General features: G+C 44.3%; 1 protein-coding gene across 25 annotated transcripts in view; it reads right to left on the reverse strand.

The window, feature by feature from the left end:
- CELF2 (CUGBP Elav-like family member 2) overlaps positions 1-20204 on the reverse strand; it is a 547441-nt gene that overhangs the window by 28861 nt on the left and 498376 nt on the right. For 13 of the 25 annotated variants that reach the window (XM_053405511.1, XM_053405514.1, XM_053405513.1 and 10 more), the window contains one exon: positions 12987-13121. In XM_053405511.1, coding sequence (XP_053261486.1) covers positions 12987-13121 — 135 coding nt within the window. Of the gene's footprint in view, positions 1-514; positions 638-12986; positions 13122-20204 lie in introns of all 25 variants that reach the window. The other 12 variants (XM_053405505.1, XM_053405501.1, XM_053405499.1 and 9 more) reach the window with 1 other exon arrangement.

A 20204-nucleotide genomic window follows, 5' to 3' on the forward strand; every position in this document is an offset into this window, starting at 1 on the left:
CTGGAATGTAAACACAGTCCTGTGACTGCAAGCAGCTGCACAGTGAGAAACAGAAACTAGCACTGCCACTCTCACAGGCACACGATGGGGGTGAGGGCCTTCTTGGTGGTGGCTCCTCTCAGACAACTTTGGAACTCCCTCTTTAGAGAAGCCAGATTGGCTCCCTCCTTGCTGTCCTTCTGCCAGCAGGTGAAGACTTCCTTGTTTTTTGCTTGGAGGGGGCCAACCTACCCAACCCCTAGGGACGCCCCAAGTCTTCCCCATCCCTACTTAGAGATTGGGGGGGATTGAACCTGCGGACTTCTGTGGTCGAGGCATTGGCTCTGCCACAGAGCTATGGCTCTCTCTGCCCCCCAGGGATATACTTACAGCAGCTGCGGTGTGTAAAAGGAGTATGCGTGCGCTGCGTGGGACTTTCATGATTATGTATCCCTGTGACAGAAGCACAACATGGAGGGGAAGGCCTCTGGACTTTGCATAGCAAATGGGTGAAAACTGCTTAAAAAAAACTGACCGTCTGCTAGAAAGGTCCTCACTCTCATTTCATCTTCCAGGCAGGTATTTGTCAGTTTGGGGGATACGGGCAGGTAAAGGAGCCCTTTGTGGTTGGAAGACAACTGCAGCGGACTCCCAAATGCTGAAATAAAAACAGGGACAGAAGAAAATGTCCAAGATCAGCGTCCCATTGCCCCCAAATTGCCAGTAACCAGGCAGGTCACTTCTTACCTCACCTGAAGATTAGCTTTGTAATGAGTAACAGTGGCTGATATAACGAACTTCTCTGATAGTCTATTTTTTTATTTTATTTTTAAAGATCAAGCTGCATTCTGAGGTAAATTGGTTCCCTGTGTCAGCTTGCACATTAAATGAAAAAGTGCTTCCTTCACTTACATTTGTCTTGGGACAGTCTACATAAAGTAAGAAAAGTGTTTGCTAACCTTATCGGGTAGACTCCCTCCGGTTGAGAGCTGGCATGCTGCAAATAACTAATGCCCCTATTACATTACAGCACCTTCCCAAGAACTCAGTTAATTAGCCTTTGATGGATTAGGCATCCCTTAATATGCCACAAAACATCTAGACCCACACAAGAAAAAATGTGCCGGTGCTTTTGAGCGAACTGTGAGACCCGGTGCTTGTGGTTGCAATGAGCCACTTAATATTAAAGCTCCTTCAGGTGTGGAGTTTTATTAAGCTTCAAATTAATTCTGATGGCTTAGAACTCACAGCCTGCTCCTGGTCAGTGCTTCTCATAAATCGCTGTGGTGTACAAGGTAGCATGTCTACTCTGTGCACGGCATAGCTGACAGCAGTGCTTGATGATGCCGTGGCAGCAAATAACCCGAACAAGGCAGCAATATAGCTGTGTGCTGGTTTGTACGTGCAGAATGTCTAAATAGTCTTCCTCTGGGTCCTGTGTGTCTGTGTGAGTGCAGATATGGATCTTAGATGTGTGTGGGGTGGGCCCAGAGTATGAATCATCTTAGCGCTTCCGGATCCATAGACTGCCCCCCCCGGGCCCCACTGTAGCATAGAGAGACTGCAGTACTTTCCAACATTTCACTGGCAAATAGTTTGGCGGGAAGGGAGTATGTCGATAGCATCCCTATTCTCATGCCAGAGATAATAGCCCAACCTAGGGTTGCCATATTTAGAAAAGTGAAAAGCCGGACAAAAGTTGTTGAGCAGGTTTTGGCAAAGTTGTTGAGCTTTTTTCTCAAATAAAAAAAGAAAAGATTTTAAACTATTTTTAAAAGAAATTCACAAAAATCTACATTCCTGGCATGTCTGAATTTCAGCAATTTCCGTCTGGACACTGTTTAAGATGGCTGAATACCAGCTATGTATGGCAACCCTACCCCAACCTCTTCTCTCTAACACACACACTATTGCAAATGGCGGAAAGGTTCTATTCTACTGTATGTTGTGTTCATCTGATCCACCCTAGCCTCTCTTGTAGAGATTTAAAGGACAAAACACACCTGTTGTTAAAAAATATATCAGTGTGGCCAGCAGATAGAATGCAGGGCGTGGCAGTGCAGTTACGAACAGGCTCAAATCTCAATTGATGGAAACACTGGGAACCAGTGTCCCTGCACCCTGCCGCTGTCTCCCATGTAAAATCGAGGCCAAGGCTGCCATTCAAGGGTGCTTGGAACACCCAAGTCACACTTCTGCACATACTGTGTCCATCATAATGACAGGCATTTTGACTGCTTAGTCAGTTTAATAATAAGGGCTGTAAACGCCATCTCCAACTCCTTGAAAGATTCCATCAACGGTGTCTCTGAAAAATTTCACACACCACTTGGGAAGACAGGCAAACTAATATCAGTGTACTGGAAGAAGCAAAGATCGCCAGTGTTGAAGCAATGATTCTTCAACATCAACTTCATTGGACTGGTCATGTTGTGCAGATGCCTGATGATCGTCTTCCAAAGCAACTACTCTATTCCGAACTTAAAAATGGAAAGCGTAATGCTGGTGGTCAACAAAAGAGGCTTAAAGACTGTCTCAAGGCAAATCTAAAAAAATGTAGTATAAACATCAACAATAGGGAAACACTGGCCTGCGAGTGCTCCAGTTGGAGAACAGTCTTTACCAAAGGTGTCATGGGCTTTGAAGACACTCAGACTCAGGACGCAAGGGAGAAACGTGCTAGGAGGAAGACACACTTGGCAAATCCACACCGTGATCAGCTCCTGCCCGGAAACCAATGCCCCACTGTGGAAGGATGTGTGGATCCAGAATTGGCCTCCACAGTCACTTAAGGACTCACTATTAAAACCGTGTTTATGGAAGACAATCTTACTCAGCTATGAGTGACCGCAAAAGAAGAGAAGAAAGAAGAAGAAGAGCTAGGGCCAAACTAGACATGACAAGGGAGGTGTGTGGTAAGTGTTGCATAGTTTGAAGTAGCTGCATGTGAATGTACCTGTGCGTTTTCCCCTGCAGCAGAGGAAAAAAGGCCTTTTTCCAGCCTGAGAGACGCAACCTTCCAGGGTGGGGCCAGAGGGATGTGACTTTGTACAGGAGGCTGCCTTCCAGCCACACAAAAGCCAGAGGCTTCTACAGACATGCAGATCTCCAACCAGGGACAAGAAATCCCTTCTTATACTTCAAGAACACATTTCAGCCAAGTGGCCTGACCTGGGTAGGTACCAAGGATACCAAGAAACACCTAGAGGGCTTCACTTGCCCAAGGACCAGCAGTTCTGCACCCATTCCACAGAATAACAGATATAAAGGAGAGGGAGGAATTGAAAGTGAAAATTAAATGGGATTTACAATTTAAAATAGAACAAGAGAAAGGGGGAAATGCTACTTTGAGCTTCAGAAACTGCTGGAAGATCCTTCCGGGTTGTGAATCTTCTGCATCACACAGCATTCAGAAGTTGAGCAGGATGAAAAAAAATCCCGAAAACCTAATTTTACTTTTCACACCTTTTCAGAACCAGCTTGAATTAGGCGACTCTACTCATGTTTTCCGGATATATTTATATCACCGAGTGCAATAAAACAAATGTCAACGTGTTACTTACATGGGGAAATATTTTGTGGATTTTTAAAGGAATAAGATGCAGGATTTTGAAAACAGCCATCTTCCAAGATGAGCCATCTACATTGATTCATTTGGAAAACTGTCATACAGGTACAGTTATTTTTAGATAATTTTTGGAAGCGAATCATAGATAGCACAGTGGGTGTACTGGCCTATAACAAAATGTCACCGTGGCAGGCTTGAACTGCCTATTGGAGAGACATGCATTGTGCCGAAGTGAACAAATAAAGAAAAAGCTTTTAAAGAATGTTGGGCACAGACGTTTTGTGATGCTTCTCTGCTGAAGCTTCCTAAACTTTCTATAAAAATGGGCTGCATTTCAAACAATCGTGTTCTAAACTTGAATGCTTTTACCTAACAAAGGCAACCTTTTGTGCGATGGATAACATAATGAATAACCCATAAATCATTTAACTGCATCCCGAGGGAGAAGAAGAGAGATTCTGTGCAAATAGATTTTTCAGCAGGCGGACTGGTCAAGAATGCCAGAGACAATCATCTACATTTATCTGGGAGATCAAGTGAATTAATTGTAGCAAAACAGGTGACAACTGCTTTTATCAATCTTGCAGAAAGTTTAGAAGAATGGTTGCCAGGCTGATGAGGTACTTAAAAGGGAGGTAAAGGTCTTGCCAACAAAGGTCCGTATAGTTAAAGCTATGGTTTTTCCAGTAGTGATGTATGGAAGTGAGAGCTGGACCATAAAGAAGGCTGATTGCTGAAGAATTGATGCTTTTGAATTATGGTGCTGGAGGAGACTCTTGAGAGTCCCATGGACTGCAAGAAGATCAAACCTATCCATTCTGAAGGAAATGAGCCCTGAGTGTTCACTGGAAGGACAGATCCTGAAGCTGAGGCTCCAATACTTTGGCCACCTCATAAGAAGAGAAGACTCCCTGGAGAAGACACTGATGCTGGGAAAGATGGAGGGCACAAGGAGAAGGGGGCAACAGAGGACGAGATGGTTGGATAGTGTTTTCGAGGTTACCAGCATGAGTTTGACCAAACTGCGGGAGGCAGTGGAAGACAGAAGTGCCTGGCGTGCTCTGGTCCAGGGGGTCACGAAGAGTCGGACACGACTAAACGACTAAACAACACCAACAAAGGTCTGTGAATATACAAGCCCAACACTGGGATATCTCTAATCACCTGCAGGAAATGCGGGGCTCAAAGGTTGCAGTGGGCAGAATCAAAGAGTTGGAAGGAGGATGCAGGAATCTCAGCTAAAGCATCCATGACAGATGGCCACCCAACCTCTGCTTTAAGACCTCCAAGGAAGGAGAGCCCATCACCTCCCGAAGGAGACCGTTCCACTGAAGAGCCCTGCTGAATTAGGAGTCTCTCTCTCTCTGTGTGTGTGTACGTGTTGGACAATTCAGAGGGAAACAGGAGCAGAAATGGCTGAAGTTCACTTATTTAAGCGTCGTGTGAAACGGAAATCATTCCAGCAAATATCGCCAGTATTGTTGTTGGTTTCAACCTGCAATTTTGCACTGCATTTCCTTTGCATTGAAATGAATGGCCTTTGCTCTGAAATGGGACAGTGTGGAGTGACATAATGATAGCATAGTTAATTATATAAAATTCTGCCACGGCAAGACAAATGACACCATTTTTTTTTGTTGGGAGCCGTACTGCAGTGGAACAGAAGCAGTGCTGCGTGTTACAATTATGGGAAGGGTCAGAAATCAGCGCCTTCTTACATTCCTACCAGAGTGGGTGGGTGAGCTCCAGTGTTACTTTAGAAATTTAGGGGTCAGTCCTTGGAATCTCCAAGGTCAGATTCTGGGTCAGATCCTGGAGATCAGAAGCAAAGCTGGATGCCCAGTCTGAAGTCCAAATAAGAGACCCGAGCCCCAAACCTCATGCCGCTTCCTCAAGGCTACCTAAACCTGCAAATCCTATAAACCTGTACATGCCGATCTTATAGCCTCATTCATCACAATTTTATGTCATTAAATTAGCCAGCCAAGAAATGTTTCCCCTCAAGTGTACTGCCACTTTTGTTGTAATAAAACGAGAAACGGTCTCTAGGTGCAAAGCAATTGGCTGTTCAATTAAAATAGTTCAATACTAAACCCCACCCCCCAATACCTCTTGCGACGGAAAGGAAAACAAAAATAAATAAATAAATGGAAGGCGCGGCCCCTTCCTTACCATCACTGAAAGGCAAATATAAATGTTCCATTATAGTCCAGGTTTTAATGGAGATGCTTTAGAAATGGCACATGAGGCTTTAGAGAACTAAATGCATATTCCACGGAGCGGAGAAGAACCAGGAAAAGCTTTTATTCGGGTTTACAAAGTATTTAATGGAGTGGAAAATGTAGAGCCAGATAAGAAAGTTGAAATCAAAGAACATCTTAACAAGGGTTGTTTCTGGATTAGTTGTAGAGTTTGCAAGGAGGAACAATGCCATTAAACTGATGTTTCTGTTTGATAGCAGGATTCATAAAGGGCTGCTACTGAGTCCCTATGCTATCTCTCTGAGATCTCTATAGTCAAATCAGAGGACAACCTTCTGGATCAGAGCCCTGCTGAGCATACAGGGACGTGTAGGTGAAGAATCTTACTTCTTGCAGCATGGTTGGCTCTCAACACTATTATTATTATCATCAATATTATTATTATTAGTAGTAGTAGTATTGAAATTTATATACCACCCTTCATCAAGGTGGTTCACAAGATAAACTTACAGGATAAAAACCACAAAATAAATAGTTAAAAGAAAACCAACCAAAGCAATAACCCCCAGAATTGTTGCTGGGGCCTGGGCTACTCTCTCATTGCATGTGATGGAGACACATCTGGGCCAAAACAAACAAGATGAACTTTAACAGGGAGAAATGTAAAGTATTGCACTTGGGCAAAAAAAATGAGAGGCACAAATACAAGATGGGTGACACCTGGCTTGAGAGCAGTACATGTGAAAAGGATCTAGGAGTCTTGGTTGACCACAAACTTGACATGAGCCAACAGTGTGACGCGGCAGCTAAAAAAGCCAATGCAATTCTGGGCTGCATCAATAGGAGTATAGCATCTAGATCAAGGGAAGTAATAGTGCCACTGTATTCTGCTCTGGTCAGACCTCACCTGGAGTACTGTGTCCAGTTCTGGGCACCACAGTTCAAGAAGGACACTGACAAACTGGAACGTGTCCAGAGGAGGGCAACCAAAATGGTCAAAGGCCTGGAAACGATGCCTTACGAGGAACGGCTAAGGGAGCTGGGCATGTTTAGCCTGGAGAAGAAGAGGCTAAGGGGTGATATGATAGCCATGTTCAAATATATAAAAGGATGTCACATAGAGGAGGGAGAAAGGTTGTTTTCTGCTGCTCCAGAGAAGCGGACACGGAGCAATGGATCCAAACTGCAGGAAAGAAGATTCCACCTAAACATTAGGAAGAACTTGCTGACAGTAAGAGCTGTTGGACAGTGGAATTTGCTGCCAAGGAGTGTGGTGGAGTCTCCTTCTTTGGAGGTCTTTAAGCAGAGGCTTGACGACCATATGTCAGGAGTGCTCTGATGGTGTTTCCTGCTTGGCAGGGGGTTGGACTCGATGGCCCTTGTGGTCTCTTCCAACTCTATGATTCTATGATTCACATCCTTGCCCCATCTTGGCAGCAATGACTCTTAAAACAGCCTATCTTTCTGCAATCATTGTCATCTTAGAGCCTGGCTATGTGTTACATTCAAATATTCCATGTTTTGCTGATTTTAGGCCTCATTAATAGTCAATTGACTAAGGTATAGTCTGAAGGTACAGGAGCTCATAGCCTTACTTGAAGCTAAGCAGATCTAGGTCTGTCCAATGTTTGGATGGGAGACCATTGGCCAACTTCATGAATATTGTTTACTTGAGAGCCGGTGTGGTGTAGTGGTTAGAGAGTCGGACTAGGACCTGGCAGACTACGGTTCAAATCCCCACTCAGCCATGAACCTCACTGTGTGACTTTGGGCTAGTCACTGCCTCCCAGATTAACCTACCTTACAGGGATTTTGTAGAGGTTAACTGAGATGGGGGAGAACCATGTGCATCACCCTGAGATCCTTGGAGACAAAGGTGGAATATAAATGTAATAAATAGTAATTATTGTGTGCCCCCTTTCCTCCTCTTGTGAAACAAGAGATGAAATAGATAAACAATGGACAGAGGTAAGTGGCCAGAAGTCCATGCACAAGAGGGACGTATTAATGGGTTGAGGGAACTCCGAGATTTACGGATGTAAAAATAAAATAATGCAGGACAATAAGGAGAGGAAGCTAAGGGGAGGGGAACCACAAAAACAGCCTGAGGAATGAGCATGCTCAGGGGGCATGAAATGTTGATGGACTGTTGGGAGTGGGAAAATGGAATGGCGTGGCTGGGATCCTAAATGGGGAGAACGCCACACAACAACATGCCCTGATCATGAGCTTCCTTAGAGATTTCTGGCTAGCCACTCTAGGAAAAAGATTTGTGGGCTACACAGACCAGTGGTTGAATCCAGCACAGTTATTCCTATCTTCAGAAATACCCTATCACGGGGTCCTATTTTCAGTGCCAGAGCTCTTTCAGTCTCTAATTTGATAGCTGATGGACGACCGCTAACAACCTCAAGGCTTCTATATAAATTTACAATGACTCTCTAAGACCATTCTCCAGCTATTAAACACATTTCCAAAGCATTTCCAAGTTTTATAATGCTTAGTGCATGGCAGCTTCATTAAAGTCAATGGAGCTGGTGCTTCTCTTGTATACAATTTTCACATTAAGGGAAAGAATGCTAAATTAGCCAGAACAGTAGCTTCTGAATTTCATAATGGCGTAAGGATTTGGGAGTTGCTCTGAATGTATCAGAGGTTGTTACTATAAGTGAGACTTGATGAAAATAAACACGTTTATTCTTTGGGGCCTGAGGCTTTGAAATGGTGCAAAAGGCTAAGACCGTTTGGCCACTTTTTAAAACAAAAAGCATGCCCATTTTTATTTTTTTTAAAAAGCGATTTGCACATCTTCAACAAGCAGATTGGACAGGTGTCACTCATACACTGACAAGACTTCTGGAACCAGAGGCAAATGTTAAGCGATGGGTGGACTGCCCCTCGACAAAAACTTGCCATATTATTACTGCTTCTGCGGTAATAATAATTGGACTGTTTTACGAGGGCTTTAAAAGGGGATTAGACAAATTCAGAAAGGATAAGGCTGTCAGTGACTACTAGTTATGATAGCTATATGTGAACTCCAGGATCAGAGGCCACAGGCCTCTGGGTTGCTAGGAAACGCTAGCAAGAGAGTGTTGTGCTTATGTTCTGCTTATACACTTCCCACTGGAATCAGTTGGGCCACTGTGGGAAACAGCCCGCGGAGGTCGATGGGTCTTTGGTCTGACAAAGTACTGTTCCTCTTACATTCTCATGATGATGATGGGTAAGGTGAGGACAGGGGTGTGGACATGATGGGTATGTTGTAGCAAAAGGAGGCATGATACCTAGCTCTTCCTCTCTTTCAACTCAGAACCAGAGAAGGTGGTGAAGGTCCTGTGTGAGTGCCTGGAGGCAGTTGGAGGATGGATGGCAGCTAATGGATTGAGGTTGAATCCTGACAAGACATAAGTACTGTTTTAGGGGGATAGCGGGTGGGCGAGTGTGGAGGATTACCTGGTCTTGAATGGGGTAACTGTGCCCCTGAAGGACCAAGTGTGCAGCCTGAGAGTCATTTTGGACTCACAGCTGTCCATGGAGGGGCAGGTCAATTCTGTGTCCAGGGCAGCTGTCTACCAGCTCCATCTGGTACACAGGCTGAGACCCTATCTGCCCACAGACTGTCTCACCAGAGTGGTGCATGCTCTAGTTATCTCCTGCTTGGACTACTGCAATGCACTCTACGTGGGGCTACCTTTGAAGGTGACATGGAAACTACAAATAATTCAGAATGCGGCAACTAGACTGGTGACTGGGAGCGGGCACCGAGACCACATAACACCAGTCTTGAAAGACCTACATTGGCTCCCAGTACATTTCAGGGCACTATTCAAAGTGTTGGTGTTGACCTTTAAAGCCCTAAACGGCCTTGGCCCAGTATACCTGAAGGAGCATCTCCACCCCCATCTTTCAGCCCGGACACTGAGGTCCAGCTCTGAGGGCCTTCTGGCAGTTCCCTCATTGCGAGAAGTGAGGTTACAGGGAACCAGGCAGAGGGCCTTCTCGGTAGTGGCACCTGCCCTGTGGATTGCCCTCCCATCAGATGTCAAGGAAATAAACAACTATCTGACTTTTAGAAAACATCTGAAGGCAGCCCTGTTAAGGGAAGTTTTTAATGACTGATGTTTTAATGTATTTTTAAGATTTTGTTGGAAGAATGCCCAGAGTGGCTGGGGAAACCCAGCCAGATGTGTGGAGTATAAATATATGATGATGAAGATGATGATGATGATGACGATGATGATGTGGGTGTTTCTCTGCCTCTCCCCTGTGTCATCCAGTGAAGCTGAATGCTGGGGGATTGAGGACCAACAGTTGAACTGTGAAACTTATGTCCACATGATGTGGTGACCACTAACATCATGATGAAGTCACTGCCATACTGTTCTACAACAACCTTGCAAGGTACGCTGGATATCCCAAAGTCATCCAGCGAGTGGCTGATACAGTGGTACCTCGGGTTAAGTACTTAATTTGTTCCGGAGGTCCGTTCTTAACCTGAAACTGTTCTTAAACTGAAGCACCACTTTAGCTAATGGGGCCTCCTGCTGCTGCCGCGCCACCGGAGCACGATTTCTGTTCTCATCCTGAAGCAAAGTTCTTGACCTGAAGCACTATTTCTGGGTTAGCGGAGTCTGTAACCTGAAGCGTATGTAACCCGAGGTACCACTGTACTTGAAACCAGGTTTCCCCACTCCAGCACACTAACTCTATCTAGCTGTTGCAAGATCTCTAGTATGAATCAAAATTATTACATGACAAAGTTATTTCGGTTTGCTTTCCCTTCTCTCTCCCCTAAAATTCCTTGTGTGTTTCTGCTTGTTTTACCTGAAACATCACCAACTAGTTTCATTCCCTGAGTACCATCATCTTTCGTTTCCCTCTCATCCTCTCAGCAGTACATAATAAATGTGCAGTACCAAGCCAGGTCCAAAATAACCCCTTTTTACATTTTCAACTTCACCAGACATTATGAGATGCCAGCCAGGAAGCGGCTACAGATCTAGGTGACAAATCAAGGTAAGGAGAGTTTCAGAATCAGGCATTTGAAAACTGCAGATTCCAAGCCCTGCTGGTCACCAAGCGTTTGTCCAGCTCTGGAGGCGAGAGATAAGGAGGAAGGTTGTCAGCTGAGTTGGAGGGAAGTGGCTAGAATGGATTTCCTACCGAAAAACGCCCCCAACCTGAGTCAGAATCCTTTTGTCTCGTCAATGTGAAAGAACTACAGCGGCAGTGGCAGCAGATATTCACATGACAGGGGGGGGGGGAAAGGAGCATCATGTGCAGCTGCTACAAATAATAAAATTTCACAACTGAGTTGGAACTGTGCACCATAGCAAGAAGCTAGGACAGTAAGAGACCAGCTGTAAATCATTGCAAATGCACCTCTTGTTCCAAGGAAAATATACTTTGTGTGTTCAGTGGCCCCAAGAGCCCAGCTGAGGCTGTGTGGAGTGGCCATTTCTATGTACCTGCACCTCTAATGCGGGCAACATTTACATGGTTAACCCAATTCTCATGACAGCTGTGGTCTGAAAAGGGTTGTTGCTACCATGGGAACTAAGGTAGAAGAAGAAGAAGAAGAAGAGTTTGGATTTGATATTCTGCTTTATCGCTACCTGAAGGAGTCTCAAAGCGGCTAACATTCTCCTTTCCCTTCCTCCCCCACAACAAACACTCTGTGAGGTGAGTGGGGCTGAGAGACGTCAGAGAAGTGTGACTGGCCCAAGGTCACCCAGCAGCTGCATGTGGAGGAGCGGGGAAGCGAACCCGGTTCACCAGATTACGAGTCCACCGCTCTTAACCACTACACCACACTGGCTCTCATACCTAGCTGCAGGTATGTGAACCATGCAAATGGTGCCTCCATACAGTGGCTGCAAATACTTTGGTGGTGGTCAAACATTAACACATAGTACCTGTAAAACAAATATCCACATTATACCCCCCATCACCCAATAAGCAAATAAATAATACAGAATTAATATCTCTTAGGGATGGATTAATTGCTCATTTTTTGTTTTTCTCAATATTTGATTTTTCTAACGTCCAGTTCAATTCACATTTCTGCAGCAGTTTGCATTTTTTATATACAAACAAGTACTCCCAAGCTTGTCAGCATTTCAATTCACAATTTATCCTAACACACGTCCCCCCCCCCCCCACTTTTACCTGATATACACATTCTTGCAAGAGATGTTCCTTAAAGACAATGCACTTTGAATGCTATTTTCACCAATATATGCAAATTGTACATTTTTATCTTGAAAACCTGCACTACAAAAAGTGTGAATTTTGAAAAGCAGCTGTGTTTCAGTTCATTTATGGACTTGAGAAGTGAAAATTAGGGAGGTTTCTCCCCATTCCTAATATTTTTAGAAGTCAGTATTTGCTAAGTGCAAGATATTCATTATATATTGGGTGATGTCCTTATAATCTAGAATCGAGTCCTTTAAAACTTGACAGAAGGGTTAACAGCTGCTCTAGGAGCACTGGTCTGCAGTGACCTACTGGTCTATTTAAGCACCAGACACCACAGAACCAAACTCTACTCTGCGAAATCCCTTGATAAATATTAGCCATTGCAGACAGCCCTAGCACAGATTTATGCCAAATTTCTTCTAAGCATTTGGTCCAACTTTAGCAACCACAACCCTGCTTCCCTTCCAAAGAAATCTTTTCAAGGAGATGTATCAAATGAAGTAAAGGAAAACGAGAAATCAGAAGGGGGAAAGACGACACATCAAAACACAAGTAAAAGGAGACCATTGCAAAAGCAGTTCTAGCAAAAGAAAGACATGTGGTTCCTTAAGAGACTGGGAATTGTGGGTCTGAATAAACAAGCAAAGCTCTGCTTGTTTACATTGGACATTTGCTTGCATTCTGAATCCTGCTTTGAAAATTTCAAGTAATCGCCAGGTTGCATTTTAGTTACTACTTGACTGGCAGAATAAAGTCATGTGTACATAGCACGAGAATAACATTTAAGAAGTGGACTCATGCTTGAGAAATTGCTGTCTGACATTATATTTATGGTGCCATGTAGGCCTGAGAAAACCTTTATTCTTATTATTAAAAAAACAACAACACCTGATCAAGCCTGTGGCACATTCACCAATCCGCATTCAATATGTGGCGGCGACTTATTTTGACACCTGTCTCAGAGTTTCTGAAGAAATGGGAGCTAGGAAAAAACAACAGAGGACACCCCCCCCCCAAATACACACATTTGGTCATACCTGGACTCGTGAGTGCGCCAAGGGCACCGGTTGTTGTGGAGAGAGGATTTGCATTGGTGGTGGTAGCTGAGGTTTGGGCGGCGGCAGCTGCGGCTGCTAGAGTTGCCAAATTCTGTAGCTGTAAAGCATTCATCCCTGCAGAAAGAACATAAAAGGAAACTGCAGCCGTGAGCTTGATTACAAAATTCAAATCACATTTTTGTTTCAAATGAACAAGATATCCACTCTATCCTGTTCTCGGATGGACAAAATAGGGCGATACCGACATTCCCTTTACCAATAATAAAAGAGATAGAAAAATAAAAGCCTTCTCCACCTGTGAGTTCCATCATTATTGAGGATAAAGGTTCTGTATAGTTTTAAATGAGCTGGCCATTTGCTGTGCAATATCTTTGCACATTTGTTTTTCCAGGCTACGATGCTTTTTATGGTTTTCTTTGTATTTGTTATGTTTGCACTCGTTGTTGCTAACCCACCAATAAAATATACCCAAAATAGATTTACATTTATACCCTGTAATCCACCTGTGACAAACCAACTCTCACTCGCTCCCCAGAAGGTTCAACCATCTATGCTGAGACATTGGTCCATCTAGCCTAGCTTTCTCTATGCTGCCTGGTGAAAGCTTTCTGAGTTCTGAGGGAGCAATATTTCTCAATCCTGCTAGCTGAGATCCATTGTGCTAGAGAGAGAACAAGGATTCGACTTTCGTCCTGTCTCCCTAGCCGTGGCCCCTTCTTCCCGCTAACGACACAGAAACAACCAAATTTGGGTGGCTCAGAGTTGCCTGTCAAAGTGTGCATCAAATAATATAACGCAGCCCTTTTCAAACGCCCAGTAAGCTTCATGATTCAGTTATGGCAAGCTTCCCATTTCTACAGTATCCCACTCGTAAAGATAAAATGAATTCGTTGCAGACGAAGTCAGAGCCTGCCCTGTCAGCAGGCCAATAGATCAGTACGGCACTATCTATAGCGACAGTTTTTGCCAAAGACAATTCTTGATGGGAGACTCCACTGGGAAACAGAATTATCAGGAACGTTCTGGTCACATATGTAGAAATGACTTGGGCACTGGGGGGAGCCAGAGACTTTCAGCGATATTTCGGCCAGGTTTCTTAAGCTACTTAAGAAGTGGTAAACTTAATAATAACCTGCAGAAACAACAACGGCTAGAAGATGAAGACCTCACGCTGCATTTTAAATAGTTGAGAAATAATTGGTGTGTGTGGTTGTTCTTTACAGGCACAGAGATGATGCAAAATTATAAGAACCTGGAAAAAAAAAAGTCCTGGATGTTTTTAGGTGTGATGCTAGGAAGCAGATTGTGCAAAGAACTTGGCATCAGACAAGATGCAACCATCCTCAGTGGGACTTGGCATTAGTTCAGCATGAAGATCTAGCAGATGCTGCTATGGGCTTAATATAGTTGGAGGCATGAGAGCAGGATACTTAGAAAATCACTTTTCTCCATCTGTGTCTGCCAATACGGTAAAATCTTCAACAGAGATCTTTCTTCAGGTACCTGCATTAGGACCGACTCTGGAGGTTCTGCTGTCATGGCATCATCTCCCAGGGCGGTTACTAAGGAAGAAATCTTATCTGATGTATACATGCCAGAATGAGTGAGGCTGTGATACCTTGGATGGATGATGCCTGTTTTTAGTTAAAATGTGAAGCTCCGCTCAATAATTGCATAGCCCCTACTGCAGCTAGGGATGGATGGAAATGCCAATTCTGATTTTCTCAGTTTCTCATTTTTCCATTCTTAAAATCAGTTCTCAATGTTTCCTCAGCAATTAGCATTTATATATACAGTGGTACCTTGGGTTAAGTACTTAATTCGTTCCAGAGGTCCATACTTAACCTGAAACTGTTCTCAACCTGAAGCACAACTTTAGCTAATGGGGCCTCCTGCTGCTGCCGCGCCGCCAGAGCACAATTTCTGTTCTCATCCTGAAGCAAAGTTCTTAACCTGAAGCACTATTTCTGGGTTAGCAGTCTGTAACCTGAAGCATATGTAACCTGAAGCGTATGTAACCCGAGGTACCACTGTGTGTGTGTGTGTGTATATATAATTTATCCTAATTTTTGTCTACAGTTTTGGCCAATTTTGCAAAGCGCTTTTCACTAACATAACACATTTTATACATTCTTGTCACCAACGCATGCATTTTTGTGTGCATTCTACCCTAGCACATCTATTTTTTGTACACATGACCTGGCTGGATATTGAACGGAAGAACTTAAGAAGAGACTGTTGGATCAGGCCAACGGCTCATCTAGTCCACCCTCCTGTTCTCACAGTGGCCAACTAGAGGCCTATGAGAAGTCTGCAAGCACGACCTGAGTGCATAAGCACTCTGTCCAGCTACGATTCCCAGAAACTGATATTCAGAGGCATGATACCTTAGACAGTGAAGGGAGAACACAGCCATGATGGTTAGTAGCCGCAGATAGCCTGGTCCTCCATGAATTTGCCTAACCCTCTTTTTAAGCCATCCAAGTTGGAGGCCATCAGGTGTGTTTTCCTTTTCTTACTTTAAAGCAGCCTTTCTCAACCTGTGGGTCCCCAGATGTTGTTGGACTACAACTCCTATCATTCCTAGCCAGCATGACCAGTGGTCAGGGATGATGGGAGTTGTAGTCCAACAACATCTGGGGACCCGCAGGCTGAGAACCGCTGCTTTAAAGGGCAATCTCTGGTACTCCTGATTGCGGAGGAAAATGAAGATTGTGGAGAAGAAGAGGAGGGGAAATAAAAACAAAAATGAGAGCAAAGCAACCTGCAAAGGAGTTAGACCATTGGCTATTGAGCTCATGTTATCTGCATGGTCTGACAGTGGCTCTCCAGGGTTCAGACAGGAGCTTTTCTTAGCCCTGCCTGGAGATACCAGGGATTGAATCTTGTATGCAAAGCCAAGTGCTCCACCTCTGGGGTACCGTACTTTTTTGTGTATAAGACGCCCCCTCTTTTTGGGGGACTCCAAATAGAGAAAATGGGGGGAGATTGCCCAGACTTGTTGAGCTTTTTTGGGGGGGGAGGGGAGGGGGTTGCCGAAAATCGCTCACCCACAGGAACGCAACAGCAAATTGCACACATTGGCGAAGCCACCAATTCGTCTGAGAGCAAGCACCAATCACCCGCCCAATTGCCGCAGCAGCCAATAGCCAATGGACCTTGCAGCACCCCCCAATCACCCGCAAAAAACGCCACGGACAATATCCTGCTCGCAGCAGCCACCAATCGCCCGTCCCACCTCTCCACTATCTGTGTACGTAAGACGACACCAAGCTTTTGGCACAATATTTTAATACTAGGTTTTGAGGCCTAACCTGTTGATGCTTTTTTTAAATATGCTCGGGCTTTGGCTCTTATTTTGGGTTGTTGTACTGGAGTTCTTTGTGTTTGAATTCTTCAACAGCTTAAATAGCTTTGAGATATTCATTTTTCCATTTTCGGCGTCTCATTTTAACATTCTTAGGCTTCTTCTTCTTGTGCATTGAACATTTTCCCTTTAAGGAAGATTTCTTGGGGGCAGGTGGTTTTTCCACCTGGCCTGGTTTAGTTCTAGTTGTTTTTCTATTTTCCGCTCCTGACTGGATTATATTTTAATACAACAACCTAGACTTATACACTGAAAAATAGGGTAATTTCTAAGGCAATGTAATGATTTCCCAGTCCTTGGAAGTGACTGTATTGTACTTTCGTGGGTTGCACTTGCTGCCTGTCTCGCATTCCGGAATCTGCACTTTTCACATTGCACCCCGGGTGTTTGGTTCTCCTTCCCCACCGCCTTTCTCTTACATCCCACAGCAGAGCCGGACAGAAAATAATGTGATCATTTTTCTTTGAAACCGTTGAACATTCCACAAACGCAGCGCTCTCTGAAGAAATGCAAATCACTCAAAACTCTAAAGTACAGCCTGATAGACAGAGTGGTGGAAACAGCCTCGCACACCCCTTCTGCCTTCTGGGAATAAGCTGCTGGAAACTAAACAACTCTTAATCTTTATGATGCGAGAAAAACGTTGCGAATAAAAGTAGAATCTGACTCTGCGTTCGGTAATCTGTATATACCAGTAAGCTAACAAAACTTGCCCAATATTACGGACACCAAGAATCCCAACTTTGATTTTGCAGCTTGGCAGATTAAAAATACAATTAAATTATGTTCATAACAGATGCACAATATGCCTGTTTGAAATGTAATATATTTTTTTAAAAAAACCCCAACAACAACATATTTATAAGGAAGAGGGGCCATGAAAATTTAATTTAATGTTCACCTTAGGTAATTTCATGTCTTATTGTTCAGAGCAATTACCATAAATCTACATATCAATAAGCACGAACAGATGTCAGTTGTTACAGCCGCTTGCCAATCAGGCCTGTTAAAAACTGGCAGATGGATGGCTGCAAAACCCTCTCATAAGGCCCATTAGCACATTCACAGGAAAGCCATGTAGCACCACTGCAGAGTCACTCATGCAGGCCGGTTAAAACACAAGCACAATCGGAGATCTGAGGTGGTTTTTTTTTATCTCACAACTTGAGTTGTGAAACCTGCAGGGCAATCTGCAACCACCCACTCAAGAACCTAGCCCAGGTATGTCCAAAGTCCGAATTTTGAATTCTGGTGCTGGAGGAGACTCTTGAGAGTCCCATGGACTGCAAGAAGATCAAACCTCTCCATTCTGAAGGAAATCAGCCCTGAGTGGTCACTGGAAGGCCAGATCCTGAAGCTGAGGCTCCAATACTTTGGCCACCTCATGAGAAGAGAAGACTCCCTGGAAAAGACCCTGATGTTGGGAAAGATGGAGGGCACAAGGAGAAGGGGACGACAGAGGACGAGATGGTTAGACAGTGTTCTCAAAGCTACCAGCATGAGTTTGACCAAACTGAGGGAGGCAGTGGAAGACAGGGCTGCCTGGCGTGCTCTGGTCCATGGGGTCACGAAGAGTCGGACACGACTAAATGACTAAACAACAACAACAACAACAAGCAGGCAGGGACCGCCACTTCTTGCAGGAAGGCATTAATTGCCTCGCTGCCAGTGTTTAGCATCTAATAGGGGCAAGGGTCCAGAGCGCAAGTGGTCACCCTGAGCGATCCAAGCACCATGTCCACATCCTTGAACCTTACGAACTGAAACTCATTCAACACAACAGGACCGAACAGAGTTCTGGACACCCCTTGAGCGCCCAGATTCTGCTGTAACAGAAGAGTCAGGATCCCGGGGGATGCAAGCGATTTCATCCTCAAAATGCTTTGCAAAGAGGTCACAGTGAGCTGCTGTCAGTTCTGCCACCTCTTTTGGGCCGGACTCTGTTCAGGGAGACTTCTTGCCCTGTTTTAAGCCACAAATCACTATTTCCCTAGTGATGATGCCTATCAGGCACAATTGACCAGCCACTGGCTGTGGTAGCATTTGGTCTAACCACAGAGCATTTCTCAGGTTGCTTTCATGATATCTTAATTCTATCCTACTTTCATTATTAAAGGGAGGGAAAGGAAACGATCAATACTGCATCAATTCCCTTCCCCGCAAAAAACAGATCTGTTGCTTTTATAGTCTTTTTCTTTCAGAGAATAATGTAGGCATTCACACAAATTGGGCAAAACAGCCGAAACAATAAGCACAATATTACATCCTTTGGCAGAACAATCCTTTTGTTTCCTTAGAAAACTTTTCTTAACAACACCAGCCAAAGATATAGAGTTAGGATGGCCTCTGGGCACACACAAGTGTCTAGGAGTTTGTGTTCAGTACCAGAACTGAGCTCACACAAAAATCCACAACCTGGTTACCCCAAATGTTCATCATTTCAGCCTAATTTAAGTGGGAAAATTCATTTTGTTGTTGCTATTGCTGAACAACTGGGAACCAGAAAGCCTTGCCAATCTACTACTAAACACCACCCAGAGATCTAATCTACGTTGTGCACATCATTTCCTAAAACGATTTGCCGTAGTGGCACCAATGTTTCCTTTTATTTGTCACTTTAAGGAAGGCAAAGAGGGAGGCGGGCGGCAGTGGAAGAAATGACCAGCAGAACTGGAAGACAACAATCTGGCAAAATGAAACAGAAAAGGGGCTCCATATTGCAAGTTGGTGTTGAGGATGGTTGAAAAAGTTGAAGTCTATGTCAAGAGACCACTGGTAGCAAACTGGCAGGGACGGCAGTAAAATGTGGGGATCGGATGAACCAGTCTCAAGCTGTTCCAACAATGGGCCATAATTCCAGCGACACAGTATGGCTGTACTTGTATTAGACAGGAAAATCTCCAGCACTGTTTCCCTCTTCCGTCGCTCCATTCTTCATTCATTCTACAGGGCTAACCAAAGCCAAACATTACCGGCAGCCTTTAAAGCTCAAAGCCAGTTCCAAAAAACGCCAACTGTGAAAATGTTGTTTATCGTATTAAGATATATTTTTGATGACGGGGAAAGAAAAAAAACCTGCGCTAGATTATGAGTGTAACATAATAGAAGCCGCAAATGCTTGCCAACGGATCTGAGCCAGAGAAAATAACTCAGAGATATTGTCATCTGTGGGCCAATTTATATTGTCAGACAGCGGATTCTGCATTAGTCTCTGGTGCCAGTGCAATAATGGCATATTGTAAGGATGAAGCGCACAGTGCCAATGGGGAGTAGCTCATCTCTTTTTCATAGGCGCACTTCAAGATCCATTCAAAAGCAAAGCGTTAATAAAAGAAGAAAAAGGAGGAGGAGGAGGAGGAGAAGAAAAGGGAGGAACCGTGGATAGCTTGAGCCCTTTCCTGCGTTGCGAGGCTGGAGGAAAGCACCACCAATTTGCTGATTTAGTCAGAGCATAATTAAAAATAAACTACCACGCCAATTTGATGACAATGGGGCTAAGGGAGGGGTTTGTGCTTTTATGACGAATGTTAAACAAACCGTGCAGAGGGGCAGCAAATAGGCTTTCGACACTTTTGCATGGCAGGCGTAATGCGCATCTGTGCTCATTTGTGTGTGCTTATAACACAATCCTCTCACACCACGTTAAGTTAGCATGGTAGGTCACCCAGCTGGAACGACCTTTTTTTAATCACTATACATTGGCTACTACCAGCACACAGTTCATTACTGAGCAGCCGTCTGCCTAAATGCCTTTCAAGTTATTCTTTGTCTTTCTTGCTTCCCAGTTACTTTCTTTTGATTATTCCCTTCTTCCCCTCCTCGGTCCTGGA

The sequence above is a fragment of the Podarcis raffonei genome, chromosome 10 (genome assembly GCF_027172205.1).
Source record: "Podarcis raffonei isolate rPodRaf1 chromosome 10, rPodRaf1.pri, whole genome shotgun sequence".
Classification (NCBI taxonomy): domain Eukaryota; kingdom Metazoa; phylum Chordata; class Lepidosauria; order Squamata; family Lacertidae; genus Podarcis; species Podarcis raffonei.